This window comes from Oncorhynchus mykiss, chromosome 10 (genome assembly GCF_057628025.1).
Source record: "Oncorhynchus mykiss isolate SJ-2025 chromosome 10, ASM5762802v1, whole genome shotgun sequence".
In the NCBI taxonomy this organism is placed as follows: domain Eukaryota; kingdom Metazoa; phylum Chordata; class Actinopteri; order Salmoniformes; family Salmonidae; genus Oncorhynchus; species Oncorhynchus mykiss.
In genome coordinates this window covers 32554656-32580134 of record NC_143031.1, presented here as the reverse complement: position 1 = coordinate 32580134, position 25479 = coordinate 32554656, and the positions used below count along the sequence as shown (strand labels likewise).

General features: G+C 41.7%; 1 protein-coding gene across 2 annotated transcripts in view; it reads left to right on the top strand.

Annotated features, from left to right (window-relative positions):
• The window catches only part of LOC110533654 (protein EURL homolog), a 60972-nt gene extending 46129 nt beyond the window's left edge, over positions 1 to 14843 (top strand). The window contains exons 4-5 of one of the 2 annotated variants that reach the window (XM_021618082.3): positions 6278 to 6340; positions 10864 to 14843. In XM_021618082.3, coding sequence (XP_021473757.1) covers positions 6278 to 6340; positions 10864 to 11039 — 239 coding nt within the window. In that variant the 3' untranslated portion in view covers positions 11040 to 14843. The remainder of the gene's footprint in view (positions 1 to 6277; positions 6341 to 10863) is intronic. The other variant, XM_090186377.1, reaches the window with a different exon arrangement.
• The last annotated feature ends 10636 nt before the right edge of the window (positions 14844 to 25479 follow it).

Sequence of the window (25479 nt, the reverse complement as noted above, 5' to 3'; positions counted from 1 at the left end):
CAGAGCAGTCAACCCCTTATTATAGCTCGCACCGTGCATGCTCTTCTTACTCATTGCTAGCCTGCACTGGGAATCTGAGCTGCATCATGTTAACTTCTGTGCAGCGTGAGGGGAGTTAAGTCTTGAATTATGTGACACGGCATGTAGAAATGTTGGAACTGTTAATTACTGTTCGCAAAACAATGTTTATATTGGCAAAAATACTTTACAATGGAAGAAGATACTGGTAGCTTTGTAGGCTAACTTTCCTTGCTAACCATAATGCAAAATATGCTGATTTCAAAGTTGATTGCCCACAAACTTTTCATACACTTATTCAGTCTCTCCCAAATATGATATTTTATGCAAATGTTGTTGATCAGTCCCAACTGGAAGGGAAAAAGATTGTTTCATCTGTAGCCCCATGAAATCTGCCAAAACAAGCTCAATAACTCAACGCATGCACACACCTATTGAATATGCATTCATCTGTATTGTGGACAGGCCTAGGTTACATCTTGATTTACCCAGTTTATCAATAGAGATTTACAGTTCAAATAAATGATTACCATTATGTAGTTAGATTTGGTAAAAACAAAGTATAATTGTATAATTGATTCATTGATGCATACATGACTGTCTTTTTAATATAATGATATTGAACTCAAAAGATGCAAAACAGTTGAACAGAGCAGTAGCTAAGTTTATCTGTCTGGACCAGTTTGCATTTTGTGCCTTTTTTTTGGCGTGGTATCGTTTTGGTATGGAGTATTGTGACGGTATTGAGTATTGTGATACTAAACCTGGTAGCGGTATCGAAGTCAAAATTTTGGTGTTGTGACAACTACTTCTAGAACTGTTATCTACAAATGCATTTGGAGACTGTTTTTAATTTACAATGATTACATCACGTTAGTTAGCTAGCTGATGACATTTAGCCTACAAAGGGACCCTATTGTAGTCGGCTATCTAGCTAATAATGAATAGTTTAACATTTTCTGAATGTATTTACTTACTTGAATAGGTACTCCCACTGCCTTGTTTTTTGGGTCCTTACCAAATCTAAGTAATGGGCAATCGTCAAGATATTTTCAGTGTCAGCAAAGCGCAGCCATGTGGACAGAACAAATTGAGACGAATGGAGAAGTGTTTGTCACCAGAGTGGCTTAGAACATTTTGTGACGTTTGACTTTACCAGTGTAATCCACTTTCAATTTCAATAAATATAAATCGCAGACTGTCGGCCACACTTGATGACTTTAAACTAGAATAGACAACTACCCGGACGGAAAACAGTGACGCACATAACACACAGCACCCCTTCTACGGGCGTGTGGGGGAGGGTTCTTTAAAGATCTTGCTGCGGTCCATTCAACATGTTTTTGCAATAAAAAATTCCTCAGACCTCCGAGGGAGGCGTGACAACGACGTGATTTTGGAGATATGACCACGTGAGACTAGAGCCTCTGAAGAGTGGCATTGAGTGGGAGGAGGGATGTTGAAAAGGGAGGGAGGAAAACAGATGGGATGCAACGCACCCCTTTCTCTCCTCTCTTATCTGTTCTCTGTGATCTTTGTTATATGGAGTCTGCTATCTCTTCCATTTCCCCTACTCATAAATGGCGGACAAGACAATTTAGTGACGCAGGCCAGGGCCCAGTTTTTAGTACATCCTCACACATTCCTCCTCAGCCACCACTCTCACTCCTTTCCCCACACCACCACACACTCTCTTTGTCCAGAGAAAAGTTATTCTTAGTCCTACCTCATAAAGTGTCCTTGGGTTCTCCATGCCCTGTCACAGCACCAAGTTTGTTTGTGTCTGCTACACGCCCTCTTGGAGAGAGGATGAATCCATTCCTTTGTAAATTATGACAGTAACTTTCAGACCCTTAGCTTTTCTCTCGCTTTCTGCGTAGTTTGTTGTTGCTATGCAACAAAGGTCCGATTCAGACGTAAGAAATGTACGCCTTTTCTATGCACTTCTCAGTAGTTGGTATTCAGACTTACCTTATGCAGGTGCATAACGGGCTTTGCAGGCGTGGTTCCCTTCTGCACGCTGAATAAATGTAATTTAACAGCTGAAAACCATACTTTTTTTAAAAAAAACTACTTTTGCTGTACAAAGATTATTTAGTGGTGTTTTCAGCCTATAGGGTTTTCGGTACATTTCGCTAAAGCCATCCCTTTAAATTTGGTTTACCTTTTAATTCTAATGGTCTCGACAGACTTTTTTTCTCAATTCCTCTGAATATTACGGATCAATGAAAGAAAGCCATATAATACACACATTCGTGTCCTTTTCCGCAACAATTGGTAGATTAAAATAAAAAAATACTAATTGTATATTATTTAGGGATAGAATGTTGTTTTTCACAGTTTGGAGAGCCTTTGCACACAATATATTGGTGAATCAAAAGTAGTAGTTTGATTCATCCTGAAAGTTGCTGTATTAAATTGTTCAATCCATTAAATATTAGGTGAGAAGTGTACAATAGGGTTTGATCAGTAGTCCTAAAAATCTACCTGAATAATCAGCACTAATCATGGAACTGTGATGAAAACAGTCCAGCCATTGTTAAACATTCTCCAGGTTTGCTGCTACATATGGTCTGCGTTCCATAATGATTAAAATAGACTACATGTCCCAAATTATTGCACAACTTGTAATATGTTAGCCTAATATGATCCACTATTGCTAGCGATCCTCAGGAACAACCACACGAACGTGAGAGGAGAGAAAGGTAAACTAACAATGGAATGAAGCAAAATGTAAGGAAACTAACACTGAAGTGACAGTTTATAAATGTATACGGCAATAACTGACGGTGATTCCAAATTTAACACACTATCAATTTTTGTTAAGTACAGTGAAAAGTCTGGGCATACAGTTGAAGTCGGAAGTTTACATACACTTAGGTTGGAGTCATTTTAGGTTGGAGTCATTAACTTGTTTTTCAACCACTCCACAAATTTCTTGTTAACAAACTATAGTTTTGTCAAGTCGTTTAGGACATCTACTTTGTGCATGACACAAGTAATATTTCCAACAATTGTTTACAGAAAGATTATTTCACTTTTAATTCACTGTATCACAATTCCATTGGGTCAGAATTTTACAAACACTAAGTTGACTGTGCCTTTAAAAAGCATGGAAAATTCCAGAAAATTATGTCATGGCTTTTGAAGCTTCTGATTGACACAAATGATGTCAATTAGCCTATTGGAGGTGTACCTGTGGATGTATTTTAAGGCCTACCTTCAAACTCAGTGCCTCTTTGCTTGACATCATGGAAAATCAGCCAAGACCTCAGAAAAAAAATTGTAGACCTCCACAAGTCTGGTTCATCCTTGGGAGCAATTTCCAGACTCCTGAAGGTACCACGTTCATCTCTACAAACAATAGTACGCAAGTATAAACACCATGGGACCACGTAGCCATCATACCGCTTAGGAAGGAGACTCATTCTGTCTCCTAGAGATGAATGTACTTCGGTGCAAAAAGTGCAATTCAATCCCAGAACAACAGCAAAGGACCTTGTGAAGATGCTCGAGGAAACCGGTACAAAAGTATCTATATCCACAGTAAAATGAGTCCTATATCGACATAACCTGAAAGACCGCTCAGCAAGGAAGAAGCCACTGCTCCCAAAACCGCCATAAAAAAGCCAGACTACGGTTTGCAACTGCACATGGGGACAAAGACTTTACTTCTTGGAGAAATGTCATCTGGTCTGATGAAACAAAAATAGAACTGTTTGGCCATAATGACCATTGTTATGTTTAGAGGAAAAAGGGGGGGGGGGCTTGCAAGCTGAAGAACACCATCCCAACCGTGAAGCACGGGGGTGGCAGCATCATGTTGTGTGGGTGCTTTGCTGCAGGAGGAACTGGTGCACTTCACAAAATAGATGGCATTATGAGGAAAATGATGTGGATGTATTGAAGCAACATCTCAAGACATCAGTTAAGAAGTTAAAGCTTGGTTGCAAATGGGTCTTCCAAATGCAAGCATACTTCCAAAGTTGTGGCAAAATTGCTTAAGGACAACAAAGTCAAGGTATTGGAGGGACTATCACAAATCCCTGACCTCAATCCTATAGAAAATTTGTGGGCAGAACTGAAAAAGCCTGTGCGAGCAAGGAGGCATACAAACCTGACTCGGTTACACCATCTCTGTCAGGAGGAATGGGCCAAAATTCACCCAACTTATTGAGGGACGCTTGTGGAAGGCCAGGCAAAACGTTTGACCCAATTTAAAGGCACACATTCCCACTGACCCACTGGGAATAACTAAAAGCTGAAATAAATAATTCTCCCTAATATTAAATAAAGTGGTGACCTAAGACAGGGATTGTTACTAGGCTATTGTGAAACTGAGCTTAAATGTATTTGGCTGAGGTGTATGTAAACTTTATTTTTTTCATTTATTTTTTTTAACCCTTTTTTTCTCCCCAATTTCATGGTATCCAATTGTTAGTAGCTACTATCTTGTCTCATCGCTACAACTCCCGTACGGGCTCGGGAGAGACGAAGGTTGAAAGTCATGCGTCCCCCGATACACAACTGCTTCTTAACACAGCGCGCCTCCAACCCGGAAGCCAGCCGCACCAATGTGTCGGAGGCTACACCGTGCACCTGGCAACCTTGGTTAGCGCGCACTGCGCCCGGCCCGCCACAGGAGTCGCTGGTGCGCGATGAGACAAGGACATCCCTACCGACCAAGCCTTCCCTAACCCGGACGACGCTAGGCCAATTGTGCGTCGCCCCACGGACCTCCCGGTCGCGGCCGGTTACGACAGAGCCTGGGCGCGAACCCAGGGACTCTGATGGCGCAGCCGGCGCCACCCGGGAGGCTGAGGTGTATGTAAACTTCTGACTTCAACTGTATAATTAAACCATTCTAGAAGTCATAAATCAACTTGGTAGTTTTAGCGCTATACTGTCATTTGCCATGGCTACAGAAGCCTGTAGAGTACCACAGTACAAGTCATAATACCCATAAAACCTAGCGGTCGAACAGGGAAATGGTTCCTATCATTTTTCCCATAGGGGATTTTAGAAACTTAAAATAAGGGCTGTGTTTCGTGTAGGTTTACCCTGGCATGACATTTTGATAACCATGTAAATCTCTCTAGGACAAGGACTTTTTTTATCAATATATTCACCTGTATTTAACCCCCCAAAATGAAATGCTAATTAGCTGCTAATGTGGCTATCATGAAGAACTACAAATGCCATGATGATCTGGATAAGACTGCCAAATTGAGGAAAAGGTAAGAAGCTCTGGATTAACTATCTAATGTTCACTAAATGTAGTAATTAATAAATAGGCAAAATTTCTTTTTAAATGGAAAATTGAGAACTTGACATATCTGTTAGCAAAGGTGCCAGCTAGAGATGATGTGCAGAAGCTTGCAGGGATTAGCATTTTTGAATCGGAGTAAATAGAGCCAAATATATTGATAAGTCACCTTGTCCGAGAGATTTACATGGTTATCAAAACGTCACGCCAGGGTAAGCCTTCACGAAACACAGCCCTTATTTCAAGTGTTTCTAAAATTCCATATGGAAGAAATGTATGGTGGGAAAATGATTGGAACCATTTCCCTGTTTGCCTGCTAGGTTTTATGGGTATTATGACACCTCCACTGTGAGACTCTATAGCTTGGGTCTCCAAATTCCTTCCCTTCAGGTTATAATACCAGCATTTCATAAACTTTGCTGTTAAAAAGCTGATATGTTGATATGCTTCAGTTTGCTGCCACATTATTGGTTTCACATTTGTCTCTAGCAATCAAAAGGTAAAATATATCAACAATTGTAATTTATATTTTCAACCCGCTTATCCAAACGGCTCACACATTCACCTAGCTCTTATCAATAACTCAGTCTTATTAATTTGTAAATTAGTGCATGGAGAATGGTGTTATTTCTATCAGTTAAAAAAACGTAAGTAGATGTGGAACTGACAGGTTGCCCCACCTTGTTCATAATTTTATTGCACGTGAAGGTGGTGGAATTATGAGGGAATTAAGTCAAGGTCAGAATACAGTTTATCTGTAAACACCTCTGTGACTTCTTAATTTCTTTGATATCCACCCCAAACTAATAGTTCAGAATACGTGTAGAGTGAAAGGTGCATAAAAGGGGAATTGCGTTCCATTTATGCATGCTTAACTCTGGTCGGAATCCCCCCAGTGCCTTAAGTTGCTTTAGTTGGTTCATTTATTTGATCAAACATGCCATGCTGTGTTGCTCTTGTTTTGTGACCCAATCTGTGTGTTTTATCTTCCAGTGATTAAAATGAGTGTGGACGAGCTCCACCAGCTGAATGGGCAGCTGCTGCTACAGATTCAAAGTAAGAGACACTTTCATAGCCATCGATTGAAGTGAACTGTGAACAGATGTCTAAATTATTCCTTTGCATTAATCATCTATAGAGGAGTGCTTTAGCGCATGCATTGGTTTTAAGTCTCTTGTTTTAAATGCTTGTAAATGTCCATAAATAGATGGAACTGAATGTGCCGCATTAGTGTTTTCTTGCATCTCTTCTATGCTGGTGTGTCTTTGATGTGACGTTGTGTTTTTGAGATTGTGAGGTGGTATGATGTATTGGTAGTACTGCGTTGTCATCGCTGTCTCTGCTTAGTCTGTTTGATTTGATTTCTGGGTGTGTGGTCCCTGGCCTGCATTGATCTCGTTGCTCTTTTGCTCTGTGTGTGTGTGTTTTTGTGCGAGAGTAGGGCTGTGGCTGGTGGTTGTCAAGCAAATACAGTTGAAGTCAGAAGTTTACATACACTTTTGGTTAGAGTCATTAACTTATTTTTCAACCACTCCACAAATTTCTTGGTAACAAACTATAGTTTTGGCAAGTCAGTTAGGACATCTACTTTGTGCACGACACGTAATATTTTCAACAATTGTATACAGATTATTTCACTTATAATTCACTATCACAATTCCAGTGGGTCAGAAGTTTACATGCACTAAGTTGACTGTGCCTTTAAACAGCTTGGAAAATTCTAGAAAATGTCATGGCTTTAGAAGCTTCTGGCTAATTGACATAATTTGAGTCAATTGGAGGTGTAACTGTGGATGTATTTCAAGGCCTACTTTCAAACTCAGTGCCTCTGCTTGACATCATGGGAAAATCAAAAGAAATCAGCCAAGACCTCCAAATAAAATTGTAGACCTCCACAAGTCTGGTTCATCCTTGGGAGCAATTTCCAAATGCCTGAAGGTACCATGTTCATCTGTACAAACAATAGTACGCAAGTATAAACACCATGGGACCACACAGCCGTCATACCGCTCAGGAAGGTGACGCGTTCTGTCTCCTAGAGATGAACGTACTTTGGTGTGAAAAGAGCAATTCAATCCCAGAACAACAGCAAAGGACCTTGTGAAGATGCTGGAGAAAACCGGTACAAAAGTATCTATATCCACAGTAAAACGACTCCTATATCGACATAACCTGAAAGGCCGCTCAGCAAGGAAGAAGCCGCTGCTCCAAAACCGCCATAAGAAAGCCAGATTGCGGTTTGCAACTGCGCATGGGGACAAAGATCGTACTTTTTGGAGAAACGTCCTCTGGTCTGATGAAACAAAAATAGAACTATTTGGCCATAATGACCATTGTTATGTTTGGAGGAAAAAGGGGGAGGCTTGCAAGCCAAAGAATACCATCCCAACTGTGAAGCACGGGGGTGGCAGCATCATGTTGTGTGAGTGCTTTGCTGCAGGAGGTACTGGTGCACTTCACAAAATAGACGGCATCATGAGGAACGAAAATTATGTGGATATATTGAAGCAACATCTCAAGACATCAGTCAGGAAGTTAAAGCTTGGTCACAAATGGGTCTTCCAAATGGACAATGACCCCAAGCATACTTCCAAAGTTGTGGCAAAAAGGATTAAAGACAACAAAGTCAAGGTATTGGAGTGGCCATCACAAAGCTCTGACCTCAATCCTATGGAACATTTGTGGGCAGAACTGAAAAAGCGTGTGCAGCAAGGAAGCCTACAAACCTGACTCAGTTACACCATTTCTGTCAGGAGGAATGGGCCAAAATTCACCCAACTTATTGTGGGAAGCTTGTGGAAGGCAACCCGAAATGTTTGACCCAAGTTACACAATTAAAAGGCAATGCTACCAAATACTAATTGAGTGTATGTAAACTTCTGACCCACTGGGAATGTGATGAAAGAAATAAAAGCTGAAATAAATAATTCTCTCTACTATTATTCTGACATTTCACATTCTTAAAATAATGTGGTGATCCTGAATGACCTAAGACAGGGAATTTTTACGAGGATCAAATGTCAGGAATAGTGAAAAACTGAGTTTAAATGTATTTGGCAAAGGTGTATGTAGACTTCTACTGTAACTGCCGGTCTCACTGTAATTGACTGTAAATTAACATAAACATGTTTAGCATCTCCTGGCTTCCACGCATAGCCTACAAGCCGCTGATGCAGACCTTTGGAACATCTACATTTAAAAGTATAAATACATTTAATATAACCTATTATCAACAATTTATTTTAGACCTGTCTAAAAAGACATGATGTGAAAAAAATGTAGTCCATTTCAGAAGAGCAGATAGCGTCCTCTGAGTTGTTCTAATGTTGATCTGGATATGCCAGTGGGCTACACTAATTAATTTATTTAGCAGACAAGATTTGCTTAGAATTCTGTAGCATTCTTTTATTTTATTCTATAGTATGAAGAATACAATTGAACATAGCTGAATAAAATAGAAAGTATATATTTTCTCCAAACGATTTGAGAGAATGTGCACGTGGCTATTCTGTGTTGAGTGGTTAACAAAGAAACAGGTACTCCTATATGCTTAATTTAGTTATTTATGTAACTTTAGTTGTGATGCAAATGTTGGGCTATATGTTTTGATTTTTAATACATTGTAAGGCTGCATGATGTGACTAATGATGATTTGAAAAATAAGTTGCATGAAAGGCATGAGCTCTGCTTTGTTTCTTGCACAGACTGCACTCCATTAGTCTCTAATTCACAATTTGACAGGAACTTGATAAATCCTCGAATTTCCCGGCGGCAACCTCCATGCCTTTTGCGGCCAGTGGCCGCTGTGCCCCTGGGCTGAATATAATAATTCTAATTCCCTTCTGCCGGCTGCTAATTCCGGTGCTCCGAAGTACCTCACTCACATGGCTCTCATATATCTAAATTCTCATTAGCCAATTCCCGTCACGTGATCGCGACCTTCTCACAGGCATGTCAGCTCCAAAGTAGGCTGCAAGTGAAGACCGACACATCGGGGACGCAACTGCGCATGTGCCTATCGAATTCCGAGGCATGTATTGAAGACGTTAGAAGAACTGTACACATTTATTTTTTGTCAGCCAACAAGATGAGTAGGCCTAATGAACAGCAAAAGCTCTAGCCTATGTCAATCTACTATCCCCCATAGTACAAACCTTGACCTATTCTCTTCTATGTGATAGATAAATAAATATTCCAAATATAGTCTGGGACAGTTGTGGGATGCGATAGATCCCAAATGAATACAACCACTACCGTCAAAAAAACTGTTTTAAGCAATGAGCCTGATGCAACAGATGAGAATGTTTAGCTTAAAATGTTGATAAACTATTAGGCTATTTCTTCACATTGTAAGCGCAGCAATGAGCACACTGCGGGATACCACCATTCTTAAATGTGACCACAAATGCAATTATGCGTGTAATGCTTTATTGCAGAGGTGCATTTTTATGGTCATTTATCTTCCCCAAACTTGAAGCTCACTCATGCGCCGCCTACGTATGCCTACGTAGGCTCTACACCCACCTGTTGTAAAGCGGATTAATGTGCTTCATTTAAGAAGTTATTTGGCCACGTTAGTTGTGATACAAAGCTTGTCAAAACATATAGGCCTATGGGATAGGCTATATGAGGTGTGCAACTATGATTAGAAAAAAAAAGGCATGCACTGTTTCTTGCTTTACTGCACACGCTGGGCATCATTCACAAGTGAATATACATAATTAACAAGTGACACCCATCAGACTATTCTTAATTTAATCTAGTCTTTACATATATCTGTGAAATTAATTTTGATTAAAAATTGACCATTATCATGTACCTGTCTCGGAAAACAGGGTCAGTGGGAACAAATATGTAATCTATGGACTTAAATAGTGAATGGAGTACGCTTTTCCTGTGGTTAATTTTCATGCCAGCTAGGTAGACTGTACTCCTGTTGTAAAGCCGCAGGTAGGCTAGTGGTTAGTGTTGGGCCAGTAACCAAAAGGTTACTGACTAGGTAAAAATCTGTCGTTCTGCCCCTGATCGAGGCAGTTTAACCCACTGTTCCCCGGTAGATTGTCATTGTAAATAAGAATTTGTTCTTAACTGACTTGCCTTGTTAAATTAAAATGTTACAAGCGAAACAATGTGCTTAATATTAGGAATGTTGAGAAATTAAATATAGGAGGCATAGCCTACAGAAGGCTGATGGATCCTGTTCCTTTTTAATACAGGCCATCAACTTTTTTTCTCACGCAATTGCATAGCCTATAGAAATGTTGCGCAACGTAAGCTCATGGGCTTTTATGAAGTGTTTGATTTGATTTTCTGATTACATTTGCATTGATGTCAGAGTGATTAGAGGGACAATGGAGTGCTTATGTACCAGGCAGTTAGCAAGTTTGGTAGGCTACTAATGACCATCAGCAGCATCAGAGCTTGGAGAAGCCTAGTTACCATGACTAAACGGTCATGTGGAATTTGACTGTTAACATGACTCGTGACCGTCGGTGTGGAGGTAATACGGTCACTGTAACATCCCTAAGAGAGAGACCCTGCACTGTACTAATCTCTGTTCTGTTTCCTCTCCCCTACAGAGGTGTTTGAAGAGCTGACAGTGGCTGTGCAGGAAAAAGACTCACTGGCGTCGGAACTGCATGTTCGCCACATCGCCATCGAGCAGCTCTTCAAGAACTGTGCCAAGCTGCCCTGGCTGCAGATCAGCCGGGCCGGGTCCGTGGTCAAGGCCAGCAGCAACGCCTCTGTGGAGTGAGGGGAGTCTGGGGGTACCTACCTGGCTTGGCTGCCTCTCACTCCCAGGGCTAAAAGACAGACAGACAGGATGGCCACTGTGGCCCGTGCCCTTTATATTGTAAAAGACTTGTTGCGTGGTGTGGTTTCTCTCAGAAGAGTGAGGAATGGACATGGCCTCCTCTCATCTGGTGCTCCATGGCTTTCTGACTGCAGTACTTTGAAGAAGGGGCTCAGAGAAAGGCAATAAAATTAAAGGATCTTGGGATCCACTGACTTCCACATGGGAACTGTGGGTTGTTGAGCCCCGCTGTCGGTGGACCTGTTGCCTATGCAGACAAAGTATTTTTGAAAGAATACCTATTCAGATTTAATACAGAATGACATGAGCGAATACTAGTGTATATACTAGTAATTGCCAAAATAAAGGAACACTTGAGTAAATTAAATAAAGTATATTGAAAGCAGGCAGGGCTCCACATTTAGATTGGTTAGCATCATGGTTGCACTATTACTACAGTGAAAACAGCTTGCTTCTAGCTCAACCAGGTCAAAAGATCTGACCAATTTTACCGGCACAACATTTGTATCTTCCTATAGCCGAGCGGCTCGCCGGGACTGCGTTTTAGATTCATAAACCATGTCGTGGGCCGTTCTAAAACTACTCACGCGTCGACAACCTTTTGTTTACACTTTGTTCAGTCATGTTACCTTGTTCGCTAGCTAGCTAACAACCTGGTAACAGAAAGAAAGGAAAAGGGGTAGCTTCTTCAGGAGATCAGTGATCATAGCAGTGAATGAATGACAGAAATCTTGCATGTCAACATCACAAACCTGATGTTTTTAAGGAGACCGTGTACAATTTTCTATGTAATGCATCTCAATAGGAAAATGCTGCTTTTACACCAAATGTAGACAATATTCCACAAATTACTTTATTTCAATGACAGGTATTCGTATCATCATTTTAGCTTTTATAATAAACAAATGCGTTTACAGTGTTCCATATTGGTTTCTAGGTCACAACGTGCTTCAGAAGTAACTAGAATTTGTAGGCTGCATTTACACAGGCAGCCAAATTCTGATTTAAAAAAAAATCACTAATTGGTCTTTGGTCTTTCCAATCAGATCAGCTCTGAAAAAGATCTGATTTGAAAAGATCCTATGTGATTGATCAAAAGAACAATAGGTGGAAAAAATATCAGAATTTATCTGCCTGTGAAAATGTAGCAATATAGGCCCAATCTCAATCAACTTTTCTGGTGGTCCTAAATTTAATTTGGTGCTCCCATCTTTAAGTTACCAATGAAACATTTGAATTTAGAGCCCTGAAAGCAGGTGCTTCCACATGCGTGGTTCCTGAGTTAATTAAGCAATTAACATCCTATCCCATCCATGTATAAACAATCCCAGTTGACCAGTACTTTGGCTAACATGGCTAGAAAAGGGGTGTCAAAGGTGCGTAGGGGGTTTAGTGTGGGTGTTTAGTGGGGGATTTAGTGTGTGTCTGTCAGTTACCAGAAGGGTATAATACAAAGCACGATCAAGGAGTTAGCCAGCTAACTTGCCTAAATGTTCTGAAATAACTGTCTCGGGTACATAAATGTTCTGAAATAACTTTATTTTTTAGAAAGATAAGCTTGATATGGGCATGGTCTAATTGACTCGACAACCAAATAAGTTTAGCTGTCTTAATGAACCAGAAAACCAATCGTTATTTCTGGTTGTTTTATCAAAGTTAGCTGGCTATCTCATTGAGCCTGCTTTGTAGTATACCCCTCTAATCTCAACCCAATTGAAAACTTATGGGAGATTCTGGAGCGGCGCCTGAGACGGCCTTTTTCACCACCATCAATAAAACACCAAATTATGGCATTTCTTGTGGGAGAATGGTGTTGCATCCCTCCAATAGAGTTTCAGACACTTGTGGAATCTATGCCCAGGGGCATTGAAGCTGTTCTGGTATTTTGTTGGCATTTATTTTATTTTGGCAGTTACCTGTATCTAGCTGCAGTTTTCTTTTTACAATGACAGTTTTCATTTATTGAATTTCCTCACTCTTTTACATTTTTTGTTTTCTTTTTGTTATTTTAATCACATTTCCTCACTCCTCAGAAAATATTTGGTTGACTGATTCTGTTGTTGCTGTGGTAACTGTTACTAAATGAGAGGTTATTTTGGATTCAGTGCAGTGAAACACTCTTGCGGTTTGAATAAAGTCTGTTACATGTAAGAGGTGGGATTTTAAGTCCAGAGGTTACAGTTTGTTGCTTTTATTATTTCTCCAGTTTTTGATTTGATTTTGATGTCTTGTTTGTATTCTTATTTGTTTTGAGGTTTGTTAGTGGCATGCTGCAAGTGCTGTTTCCTGCTATTCTTAACTTTAAGTCCTCTTGATTTCAACTGGGAAGGTATTTTATGGTAGCCTGTGGTAAGGCTGATGAGCTCAAGTCATGTATTTGAACAAGGGAGGGACATGAAATGTGTGCTGATGATTGATAGAAAAGGCCTAACTCGGTAAGCATTATATTGTCCATTTGCCAAACCAAAGCCTTTATTTGCTTCAAGGCAGCAAATATCAGTATTTATTATTTAACTTGACAAGTATAGGCCTCGCTAGACCAACTAGAATTGATATGAAACGCAATAGAATACACTGATACCAAATTCACTTGAAATGTGGCTCAATGATAAACTTGTGACTCTATAAAATTGGTTTAGCTGTAATGTCCTCCGTTATGAACTGCTCACAATTCAGCAGGTAGCCTAGCGGTTAAGAGCTTTTGGGCCAATAACCAAAAGGTCACTGGTTCGAATCCCCGGGCCGATTAAGTGAAAAATCTGTCAATGTGCCCTTGAGCAAGGCACTTCAAATCTAATTTTATTAGTCACATGCACCGAATACAACAGGTGTAGACCTTTACAGTGAAATGCTTACTTACAAGCCCCTAACCAACAACGCCGTTAAAAAAATACAAATAAGAAATAAAAGTAACAAGCAGTTAAAGAGCAGCAGTAAAATAACAATAGCGTAACTTCTATACAGGGGGTACAGGTACAGAGTCAATGTGCGGGGAACAGGTTGCTTTTGTAAATCGCTCTGGATAAAGAGCGACTGCTAAATGACGTATTCTCCCCTGGTTTCACTGTCTGTCAAGTTGATGTTAGGTTGTGTGACTGAGTTTATTCAAGCAATTATTTGTATATTTTTTTTATTTTGTGGTTGTGTGTTTCAAGTGTGCTTTGGTTTTTACTTGTTTTATTTTAGCTAATCATTTTCTGGTGGCAGGTCTATGCTGTGTGGAGTTCAAATGATGTCTAAACTGCCGAATCCAGTTTTCTCTTAATACGATGTGTCCATTTAGTTTTAAAGGCACTGATCTGAATGGTGAAAAGAAAGCAATATGATGGAAAGGCCAAATAATGATTAATTTGACCTATCCAGCCTGGTCAGATCAGTGATTTTGAAGAAAAGGAGACAAACAAATTAACTAGCCTTCATTAATATTTGGGACACAGATGTAGTAAGAAAACGGATCAATACTTAGACCTGCATGTGAAATGTAGGCATACTCTGGGGGTTTGAAACAGCTGTAGAGGTTCTGATCACTGAAGTGGACCCTCTATCATTGGCCCAACAAGAATGTGTATATTTTGGGTAGAAAGAAACAAATATATTCAGGTTGATGCATTTGAATCTTCCAATGCCAGTCTCTCTTTATAAGAGATCAGGTTTGACCCCTTTGGGGTTTACAAGAAAGGTTTTAGCTCTGCTTTCAACTTATCCTGCTTTTGTTTGGATTAATAAATGTGTATTCTTCCGAGCGTGAGTTTTAGTGTCACCCTAATTTGTACAGCTGGTATGTTGTACGAATTTTATCATACACATTCTCATTTTCCCCTAACTCTTGGTTTTTGAGATTTGACGTATGTGTTTGCACTTACAGTGCCTTCGGAAATTATTCAGACCCCTTGACATTTTTCCACATTTTGTTAGGTTATAGCATTATTCTAAAATGGATTAAATAATTTTTCGCCCCTCAATCTACACACACTACCCAACAATGACAAAGGACAAATAGGACTTTAGACATTTTTGCTAATATATTACAAATAAATAACTATGGCATTTACTTACAGTTGAAGTCGGAGGTTTACATACACCTCAGCCAAACACATTTAAACTCAGTTTTTCACAATTCCTGACATTTAATCCTAGCAACAATTCCCTGTCTTAGGTCAGTGAGAATCACCACTTTATTTTAAGAATGTGAAATGTCAGAATAATAGTAGAGGATGATATATTTCAGCTTTAATTTCTTTCATCACATTCCCAGTGGATCAGAAGTTTACATACTCACTTAGTATATGGTAGCATTGCCTTTAAATTGTTTTACTTGGGTCACCCGTTTTGAGTAGCCTTCCACAAGCTTCCCACAATAAGTTGGGTGAATTTTTGCCCATTCCTCCTGACAGAGATGGTGTAACTGAGTCGGGTTTGTAGGCCTCTCTGTTCGCACACGCTTTTTCAGTTCTGCCCACAAATTGAATATGGGATTGAGGTCAGGGCTTTGTGATGGCCACTCCAAAACCTTGACTTTGTTGTCCTTAAGCCAATTTTGTAACAACTTTGGAAGTATGCTTGGGGTCATTGTCCATTTGGAAGAGCCATTTGCGACCAAGCTTTAACTTCATGATGCCATCTATTTGGTGAAGTGCACCAGTTCCTCCTGCAGCAAAGCACCCACACAACATGATGCTGCCACCCCCGTGCTTCACGGTTGGGATGGTGGTGTTCAGCTTGAAGCCTCCCCCTTTTTCCTCAACATAACAATGGTCATTATGGCCAAACGGTTCTATTTTTGTTTCATCAGACCAGAGGACACTCCAAAAAGTATGATCTTTGTCCCCGTGTGCAGTTGCAAACCGTAGTCTGGCTTTTTATGGCGGTTTTGGAGCAGTGGCTTCTTCCTTGCTGAGCGGTCTTTCAGGTTATGTCGATTTATAGGACGCGTTTTACTGTAGATATAGATACTTGTTTCCTCCAGCATCTTCACAAGGTCCTTTTGCTGTTGTTCTTGGATTGATTTGCACTTTTCACACCAAAGTACGTTCATCTCTAGGAGACAGAACGCGGCTCCTTCCTGAGCGGTATGACTGCTGCGTGGTCCCATGGTGTTTTTACTTGCATACTATTGTTTGTAGAGATGAATGTGGTACCTTTTAGGCATTTGGAAATTGCTCCCAAGGATGAACCAGACTTATGGAGGAGGTCTACCATTTTTTTTCTGAGGTCTTGGCTGATTTTCCCATGATGTCAAGCAAAGAGGCACTGAGTTGGAAGGTAGGCTTTGAAATACATCCATAGGTACACCTCCAATAGGCTAATTGACATAATTTTAGTCAATCAGAAGCTTCTAAAGCCATGACCATTTTCTGGAATTGTCCAAGCTGTTCAAAGGCACAGTCAACTTAGTGAATGTAAACTTCTGACCCACTGGAATTGTGATACCGTGAAATAATCTAAACAATTGTTGGAAAAAGTACTTGTTTCATGCACAAAGTAGTCCTAACTCACTTGCCAAAACTATACTTTGATGAAGCATCTTTGGCAGCAATTAAAGCCTTGAGTCTTCTTGGGTATGACGATACAAGCTTGGCAAACCTGTATTTGGGGAGTTTCTCCCATTTATTCTCTGCAGATCCTCTCAAGCTCTGTCAGGTTGGATGGGGAGCTTTGCTGCACAGCTATTTTCAGGTCTCTCCAGAGATGTTAGATTGAGTTCAAGTCTGAGCTCTGGATGAGCCACTCAAGAACATTCAGAGCCTTGTCCCAAAGCCACTCTTGCGTTGTCTTGGCTGTGTGCTTAGAGTCGTTGTCCTGTTGGAAGGTGAACCTTCACCCCAGTCTGAAATCCTGTGTGCTCTGGAGCAGGTTTTCATCAAGGATCTATTTTGTACTTTGCTCGTTTTTCAGTGGCAGGGAATGGAGACTAGTCAGAATTGAGGCAAAGATGAACGGAGCAAAGTAGAAAGAGATCCTTGATGAAAACCTGCTCCAGAGCACTCAGGACCTCAGACTGGGGAGAAGGTTCACCTTCCAACAGGACAACGACTCTAAGCACACAGCCAAGACAACGCAAGAGTGGCTTTGGGACAAGGCTCTGAATGTTCTTGAGTGGCCCATCCAGAGCTCAGACTTGAACTCGAGCTAACATCTCTGGAGAGACCTGAAAATAGCTGTGCAGCAATGCTCCCCATTTAACCTGACAGAGCTTGAGAGTATCTGAAGAAAAGAATGAGAGAAACTCCCCAAATACAGTTGTGCCAAGCTTGTAGCGTCATACCCAAGAAGACTTTCCGCTGTAATCGCTGCAAAGGTGCTTCAAGAAAGTACTGAGAAAAGGGTCTGAATACTTAAGTAAATTATATTTCAGTTTAAATTTTAATCATTAGAAAAATCCGAAGTCCTGTCTTTGCTTTGTCATTGTGGGGTATTGTGTGTAAATTGATGAGAGAAAAAAAGTGATCTATTTTAAAATGAGGCTGTAACCTAACAAAATGTGGAAAAAGTCAAGGGGTCCCAATACTTTCCGAAGGCACTGTATATAAACCCTGAATTGCTGATGCTATGTATTGGCCAATGAGGGGCTTCAAAGCCACTGGTGGGCCATATTGGCACTCCCCAGAAGACGCAGTCCTCCATAGGAATGTTTCAAGGACAAAATGACATTCTTTGTTGTTGTATTGGGGACAGTAACAGTACATTATACTTTAAGGAAAATGTTTTATTTGTAAACTCCCTTTTTCAGGACCCTGTCTTTCAACGATAATTTGTAAAAATCCAAATAACTTCACAGATCTTCAATGTAAATGGTTTAAACACTGTTTCCCATGCTTGTTCAATGAACCATAAACAATTAATGAACATGCACCTGTGGAACGGTCATTAGGACACAAAGTTTACAGACAGTAGGCAATTAAGGTCACAGTTAGGACACTAAAGAGGCCTTTCTACTGGCTCTGAAAAACACCAGAAGAAAGATGCCCAGGGTCCCTTCTCATCTGCGTGAACGTGCTTTAGGCATGCTGCAAGGAGGCATGAGGACCGCAGATATGGCCAGGGCAATAAATTGCAATGTCCGTACTATGAGACACCTAAGACAGCACTACAGGGAGACGGGACGCACAGCTGATCGTCCTCACAGTGGCAGACCACGTGTAACAACAACTGCACAGGATCGGTACATCCGAACATCACACCTGCGGGACAGGTACAGGATTGCAACAACAACTGCCCGAGTTACACCAGGAATGCACAATCCCTCCATCAGTGCTTAGACTGTCTGCAATAGGCTGAGAGAGGCTGGACTGAGGGCTTGTAGACCTATTGTAAGACAGGTCTTCACCAGACATAACCGGCAACAACGTTGCCTATGGGCACAAACACACTGGACCAGACAGGACTGGCAAAAAGTGCTCTTCACTGACGAGTCGCGGTTCTGTCTCATCAGGGGGGATGGTCGGATTCTCGTTTATCGTCGAAGGAAAGAGCGTTACACCGAGACCTGTACTCTGGAGCAGGATTGATTTGGAGGTGGAGGGTCTGTCATGGTCTGGGGTAGTGTGTCACAGCATCATCGGACTGAACTTGTCATTGCAGGCAATCTCAACACTGCGTTACAGGGAAGACATCCTCCTCCCTCATGTGGAACCCTTCCTGCAGGCTCATCTTCACATGACCCTCCAGCAAGACAATGCCACCAGCCATACTGCTCGTTCTGTGCGTGATTTCCTGCAAGACAGGAATGTAAGTGTTCTGCCATGGCCAGCGAAGAGCCCAGATCTCAATCCCATTGAGCACATCTGGGACCTGTTGGATCGGAGGGTGAGGGCTAGGGCCATTCCCCCCAGAAATTTCTGGGAACTTGCAGGTGGGTAACATCTCACAGCAACAACTGGCAAATCTGGTGCAGTCCATGAGGAGGAGATGCACTGCAGTACTTACTGCAGCTGGTGGCCACACCAGATACTGACTGTTAGTTTTGATTTTGATGACCCCCCCCCCCCCCCCCCCCCCCTCTGTGGAACTTGCTCAGTTTGTTGTTGAATCATATGTTCATACAAATATTTACACATGTTACGTTTGCTGAAAATAAGCGCAGTTGACAGTGAGAGGACGTTTCTTTTTTTGTTTAGTTTATGGTTAGCTCACATAAAATTATGCATTAATAAGGTGTCTGTAAAGGAGTGAATGTGGGTAAACAAATGTGGACAAATGCATTGACAGCTTCCAAAATATTTTTTACAATGCTGGGGGAGTGCCAAGATGGTGTGGTGGCTTCAAAACAACACCCCCAAAATGTAATCTAGTGTATATATAAATGATTTGATTCTACCACTCTAATTTGATACATACCTGCCAGTGATTTAGATGGAGGTTGATCACCGCCCTGTGGAGAAAGATTGCAACTGTGTTTTGGTTCAATTTGAAACATGATTTTTATGCACATCGAACCAGGCCGCGCGCCGTAGTTAAAAAGTTGGTGCTCAGACTTCACATCTGAAGTGTTTGTCAAAATGGAACTTGTCTAAAGTGTAATACTTGTTTTGTGTCACCCTGCTGTTTACTTTTTGGGGCGTATTTTGTTGTGTGATATTTCTATATTGTTTTGTACATTGTTTGTGATGCCCTCTTATTTTCACACAAACGTTATGTACGGACCAAAAAGGAACATGGTCACTGTGGTAGAACTTTTAATTTGATTGTCGATTTTCTGCATTTATTGAAAGTCCCATCAGTGGCCTAATTTCAGTGTGTCCATGTAAACAAGATTGATTAGGTTAATCTTTGTTGCAAAGCATGTACACGTTTTAAACTATTATATTAATCTGACTATCCACATAATCGTATTACTGTGTGCGTGTAACCATGCTCAATGAGCCAGATGTTTCACCGGATGTAAATCTGAAGCTTCCAGTTGGAATTTCCACTCACCACCAAATGGCCTACTGGACAGCAGTCGGAGAAGACCGAGCGAGATGGATTTTGGCCATAGTATGGTGCGCTCGTAAATGTAATGCGTCTATCTACTACAATTTCAGTACACTCTCTTATGAGTGTGCCGGAGCGCAGTATAACTGATGAATTTACTAACGCGCAACACCCCGTTGAATATTACGGGTGTCAGTAAAGGTGCGAAAAAACGTAATTAAATTGTTGGTGCTTAACTGCCGTTGAGGTCAAAACGCTCGAATCAACCCTATTCCCCAGGCAGAGCGTTCAGTGTGCGCCCGATGGGCGAACCGCTTTGAATTTACAAACGGACAATCTGACAACGCTCTGAATTTTCTAACGCCCAGAGATCACTCCTAAAAAATAAAATTAAAAATCACTCCTCCTTCTGCTGATTCTGTACTAGTGTTGTCAGCTACATGTCCCATTATTTGGCATTTAAAACACCACAGTGCAAATGGGACAAATTCTCTGACATTGAAACTAAGGAATCCTTTCTGTACTTTTCCCAGCAAAACTTTCTCAAACCTCAGCATCACTAATAAACTTTCACTTCTTTGACCCACTTTCCTACTGATCAACCCGTTTTTTTGGTTGTTGTTGCTTTTTCCCTTGTTGAAGCACATTTGGCAGTGATTACAGCATCAAGTCTTCTTGGGTGTGACGCTACAAGCTTGGCACACCTATATTTCAGGAATTTCTCACAGTCTTCTCTGCAGATCTTCTTAAGCTCTGTCAGGTTGGATGGGGAGTGTTGCTGCACAACTATTTCCAGGTCGCTCCAGAGATGTTTAATCGGGTTTAAGTTCAGGCTCTGGCTGGGCCACTCAAGGACATTCAGAGACTTGTCCCGAAGCCACTCTTGCGTTGTCTTGGCTGTGTGCTTAGGGTTATTGTCCTGTGGGAAGGTGAACCTTCATCCCAGTCTGAGGTCCTGAGCAGGTTTTCATCAAGGAGCTCTGTACTTTGCTCGGTCTCCCAGTCCCTGCTGCTGAAAAACATCCCAACAGCATGATGCTGCCAACACGCTTCACGATGAGCAGTGCCTGGTTTCATCTAGACGAGACGCTTTGCATTTAGGCCAGAGTTCAATCTTGGTTTCATCAGACCAGAGAATCTTGTTGCTCATGGTCTGAAAGTCTTTAGGTGTCTTTTGGCTAACTCCAAGCGGGCTGTCATGTGCCTTTTACTGAGGCGGGATTTCCGTCAGGCCTTTATGGTAGAGTTGCCAGATTGGTGGAGTGCTGCAGAGATGGTTGTCCTTTTGGAAGGTTCTCCCGTCTCCACAGAGGAACTCTGGAGATCTCTCAGAGTGACCATTGGGTTCTTGACCAAGGTCCTTCTCCCCCGATTGCTCAGTTTGGCCAGGCGGCCAGCTCTAGGAAGAGTCTTGGTGGTTCCAAACTTCTTCCATTTAAGTGGCCACTGTGTTCTTGGGGACCTTCAATGCTGCAGACATTTTTTGGCACCCTTCCCCAGATCTGTGCCTCGACCCAATCCTAACTGTGGGACCTTATAGTGACAGGTGTGTGCCTTTTCAAATCATGTCCAATCAATTGAATTTGGTACAGGTGGATTCCAATGTGGGGTGGCAGGGTAGCCTAGTGGTTAGAGCGTTGGACTAGTAACCGGAAGGTTGCGAGTTCAAACCCCCGAGCTGACAAGGTCGTTCTGCCCCTGAACAGGCAGTTAACCCACTGTTCCCAGGCCATCATTGAAAATAAGAATTTGTTCTTAACTGACTTGCCTGGTTAAATAAAGGTGTAAAAAAAAAAAAAAAGTAGTTGTAGAAACATCTCAAGGATGATCAATGGAAACAGGATGCACCTGATCTCAATTTTGAGTCTCATAGCAAATGGTCTGAATACTTATGTAAAGAATGTATTTTATTTATTTTTTATACATTTGCAGTGAAGGGGTCTGAATACACTGTATGTGTGGGGTACAGAGATGATTTTGGAATGACTCATGTTAAACACTATTATTGCACAAGGAGTAAATCCATACAATTTATTATGTGACTTGTTATGCTTATTTCTACTCCTGGGGCCTGTTGCACAAAAGTAGAATTAAGACATCCGGGATAAATGACTCAGCTGAGCTCAATGAAGCCAAAACATGTGCGTCCAGGCTTAATTGGTTGCACAAAGACCAAGCCAGGATGAGCAGACACGGATTCATTAAGCCAGGTGAAACCAATCCTGGATAGGTGCGCGCTCACGGCTCACTCAAATAGACCCCGCCACAGATCACAGATTAACTGATTTACCATGGCAACTAGAGCCGCGTACTTTTCCCCGTCGGAAGCACAAATCCTCATGGAGGCATACGAGGAGGTAAAAGATATAATTAAGAAGAAAGGCAACACCGCCACAGTGATAAAGCAAAGAGAAAAAGCGTGGCAAAGTATTGCAGACCGCCTGAATGCGTAAGTAGTGCACAATTACACACTCACCGCTCCGCTGAAACATCACAATTACAATTCAAATATTTAATTCACATCTCCAAAAATGCAGTTGTACTGTAATTATGAAACGGTTAATTTTTTTTATTGAAATGCACTGCAGATATGAGTGAAATTGTGTAAAGTAACTCCATCACACTGTATAAAGCTATGATAAAATTTTTGATATTTTTACTGAAAACAAGACAAAAATACCAAGTAATTTTTTGCAGTGTGACTCCATTAAGTGTGTGTGTGTGTGTGTGTGTGTGTGTGTGTGTAGATTAAACATGAACGGGCCAAAACGGACATGGCAGCAGGTCAAAATCAAATACAAGAACATTCTGCAGAATGGTATGGTCCCTGACTAATATTTAACAAAGCACAAGCATATATTGTACCCAGAAGGTGCCTGCTCACACATTGTCTGTACTGTTTTAGCAGTGAAAAAGAATACCCACAGACAAGGCACGGGTGGTGGGTCACCAAAGGCTGACCTTACCCCAGCAGAGGACATGGAGCTTGGAGCTAAATAAAGGCAGGCCCGTCTTAGAGGGGATCCCTGGGGGGAAAGAGACGAGCATAGGTTCCTCCCAAGATGCCACCCGCTTCATTCAAGGTATGTCCTTCCATCTCTACATGGGATACAACCACATTCATATTGAATCAATTTGGACTGTCTGACTTTGGTTTACCTATTGCCTTGCAGTGTCTGGCAGCACTGTGTTCCTGTTAGAGCCACCAGCACAAGCACCAGACGATGCTGATCCAGTGAGTACTCCATCAAAGGCATACTGTAGGCCTGGCATGTCTTGTCTACTAGCTTCAATATGAATCCGATTAAATGTGATAGGGTGAAGGCCCCAGTGCAGCAGCAACAGCACATGATGGAGACGATGATGAGGAGGAGACCATCTCTCTGGATTCCAGAAGGCATGAGGTATCATGTTAAGACTGTGAAAGTACTATTTACTCTACAATGGTGAGGAGTCCTCATCAAAATCAAAAAATCTAATTTCTTTTACAGGACCCAGATGCTATACAGTGGGAAAACCAGCCTGGCAACATAGTGCGTATTAATAAAAGGACACCACATCCTGCCAAATTCCAGCTGCGCTAATTGTATTGTGTTCACAGAGCTCACAAGCTATCAGAAAGTTGTATGGCAACCACCTCCGGTGCCAAATAGAACTGGCAGACATAGACATTCAGTACAAGAAGAAAAAGATGGAAAATCTTGCACTGGAGTTCGAAATAAAAAAGAGGACAATTAGGAAACTGGACCTTGAAATAAAAAAACTTGAGAGGGAGGTGAGATATGCCTTCAATGTACACTGTATGCTAACTGTAACACAAATGTATTAATCATTATTTTTCTTTCCTCCCCCAGCTCCAAGAAGATGACACAGCTCAAAATAAAAATTAGGTATATTCTCGTAAAGTCAAGTGAGCCATGACATATGAGCTCTTATTGTGAGCACACAGGACGGTGGCATCTTTCTAAGGTTTTTTTTATTTTCCCAGCAATCAGTACAACCAAGTCATCGTTATAAGGCATCGCCCTCTTTTGCCCACCCCCCCCAGCACCAGGTGTGGCCACTAGCCTATATGAAGGCCCAAAATTGTGTGTTCCTTTCTGCTCTGACAATGGCATGCCCATTCGTGCGAGATGTGGTGGATGAAGAAGCACTTGTGCTGAGGAGAGCCTTCAGGTGAGAAAGGGTCTTCAGGGACCGGTTGGACCCACTGGCCTTCCCTGATGACCATCTATATGAAAGATACAGGTTTTCTGCAGATGGCATCAGGTATCTATGCAGACTACTGGGTCCCAGGATTAAGCACCGCACTGCACGGAGCCATGCACTGAGTGTGGAGCAAATGGTTTGTGTGGCCTTGCGCTTTTTTGCTAGTGGAGCCTTCCTGTACTCAGTGGGGGATGCAGAACAGCTGAACAAGGCCACAATTTGCCGCACAATAAGGAGTGTGTGTCTGGCTATCAAAGCATTAGCAGATGTCTTCATCTCCTTCCCTGGCCACAGAAGACTCTGTGACATCAAAGAGGAGTTCTATAGGATTGCAGGTAAGAGGATCTACAAATTACAGGACAACTGTTAACACATAGTAGGATACTCATTACTTTGTGTGACAGGTTTCCCCAATGTCATTGGTGCAGTGGACTGCACACACATAAGGATAAAAGCCCCCTCAGGTGCCCATGAGGCCGATTTTGTGAATAGGAAATCCTTTCACAGCATTAATGTTCAGGTGAACATAACTTTTTGATATTGTCCATTGACGAACACTCTGCATTGCCAGTGATGTGCATTGATTGGTGTAATATTCCTCATCTTATGATTTCAGATGGTCTGCAATGCTGACTGTGTGATCAGCAATGTTGTGGCAAAATGGCCTGGCTCAGTCCATGACTCCAGAATCTTTCGGGCCTCTGAAATCTATCAGTGCCTATCACAAGGTAAGCCACACAACCCCTATTTATAACCATCATGGCTGTGTCAAGAATATCACTGTGTTTATGAGGTAGTAATGATGAGATTTTGTGTTGACAGGTGAATTCTCTGGTGTGTTGCTGGGAGACAGGGGGTATGGCTGCCAGCCTTTTCTCCTGACACCTTTCACAGACCCCCAGGAAGCACAGCAGGCCTACAACCATGCCCATGCCAGGACCAGGGCCAGAGTTGAAATGACCTTTGGCCTCCTGAAGGCACGCTTTCACTGCCTTCACAAATTAAGGGTCAGCCCTGTTAGGGCATGTGATATTACTGTGGTTTGTGCTGTCCTTCACAATGTGGCCTGCCTGAGGAAGGAGAGGGCCCCCAGAGTGCCACCAGCCATGGACTGGGACAATCCGGCAATCTTCCCTGATGACGACAGTGGTCGGCTGCTGAGGGACCAATATGTGTTGAATTATTTTAGTTAGTATGTGTGCTTTCAATTTTGGTTAAATATGTCCTGCGGTGGCAGAGGAATTTGGGTTTTTTTGGG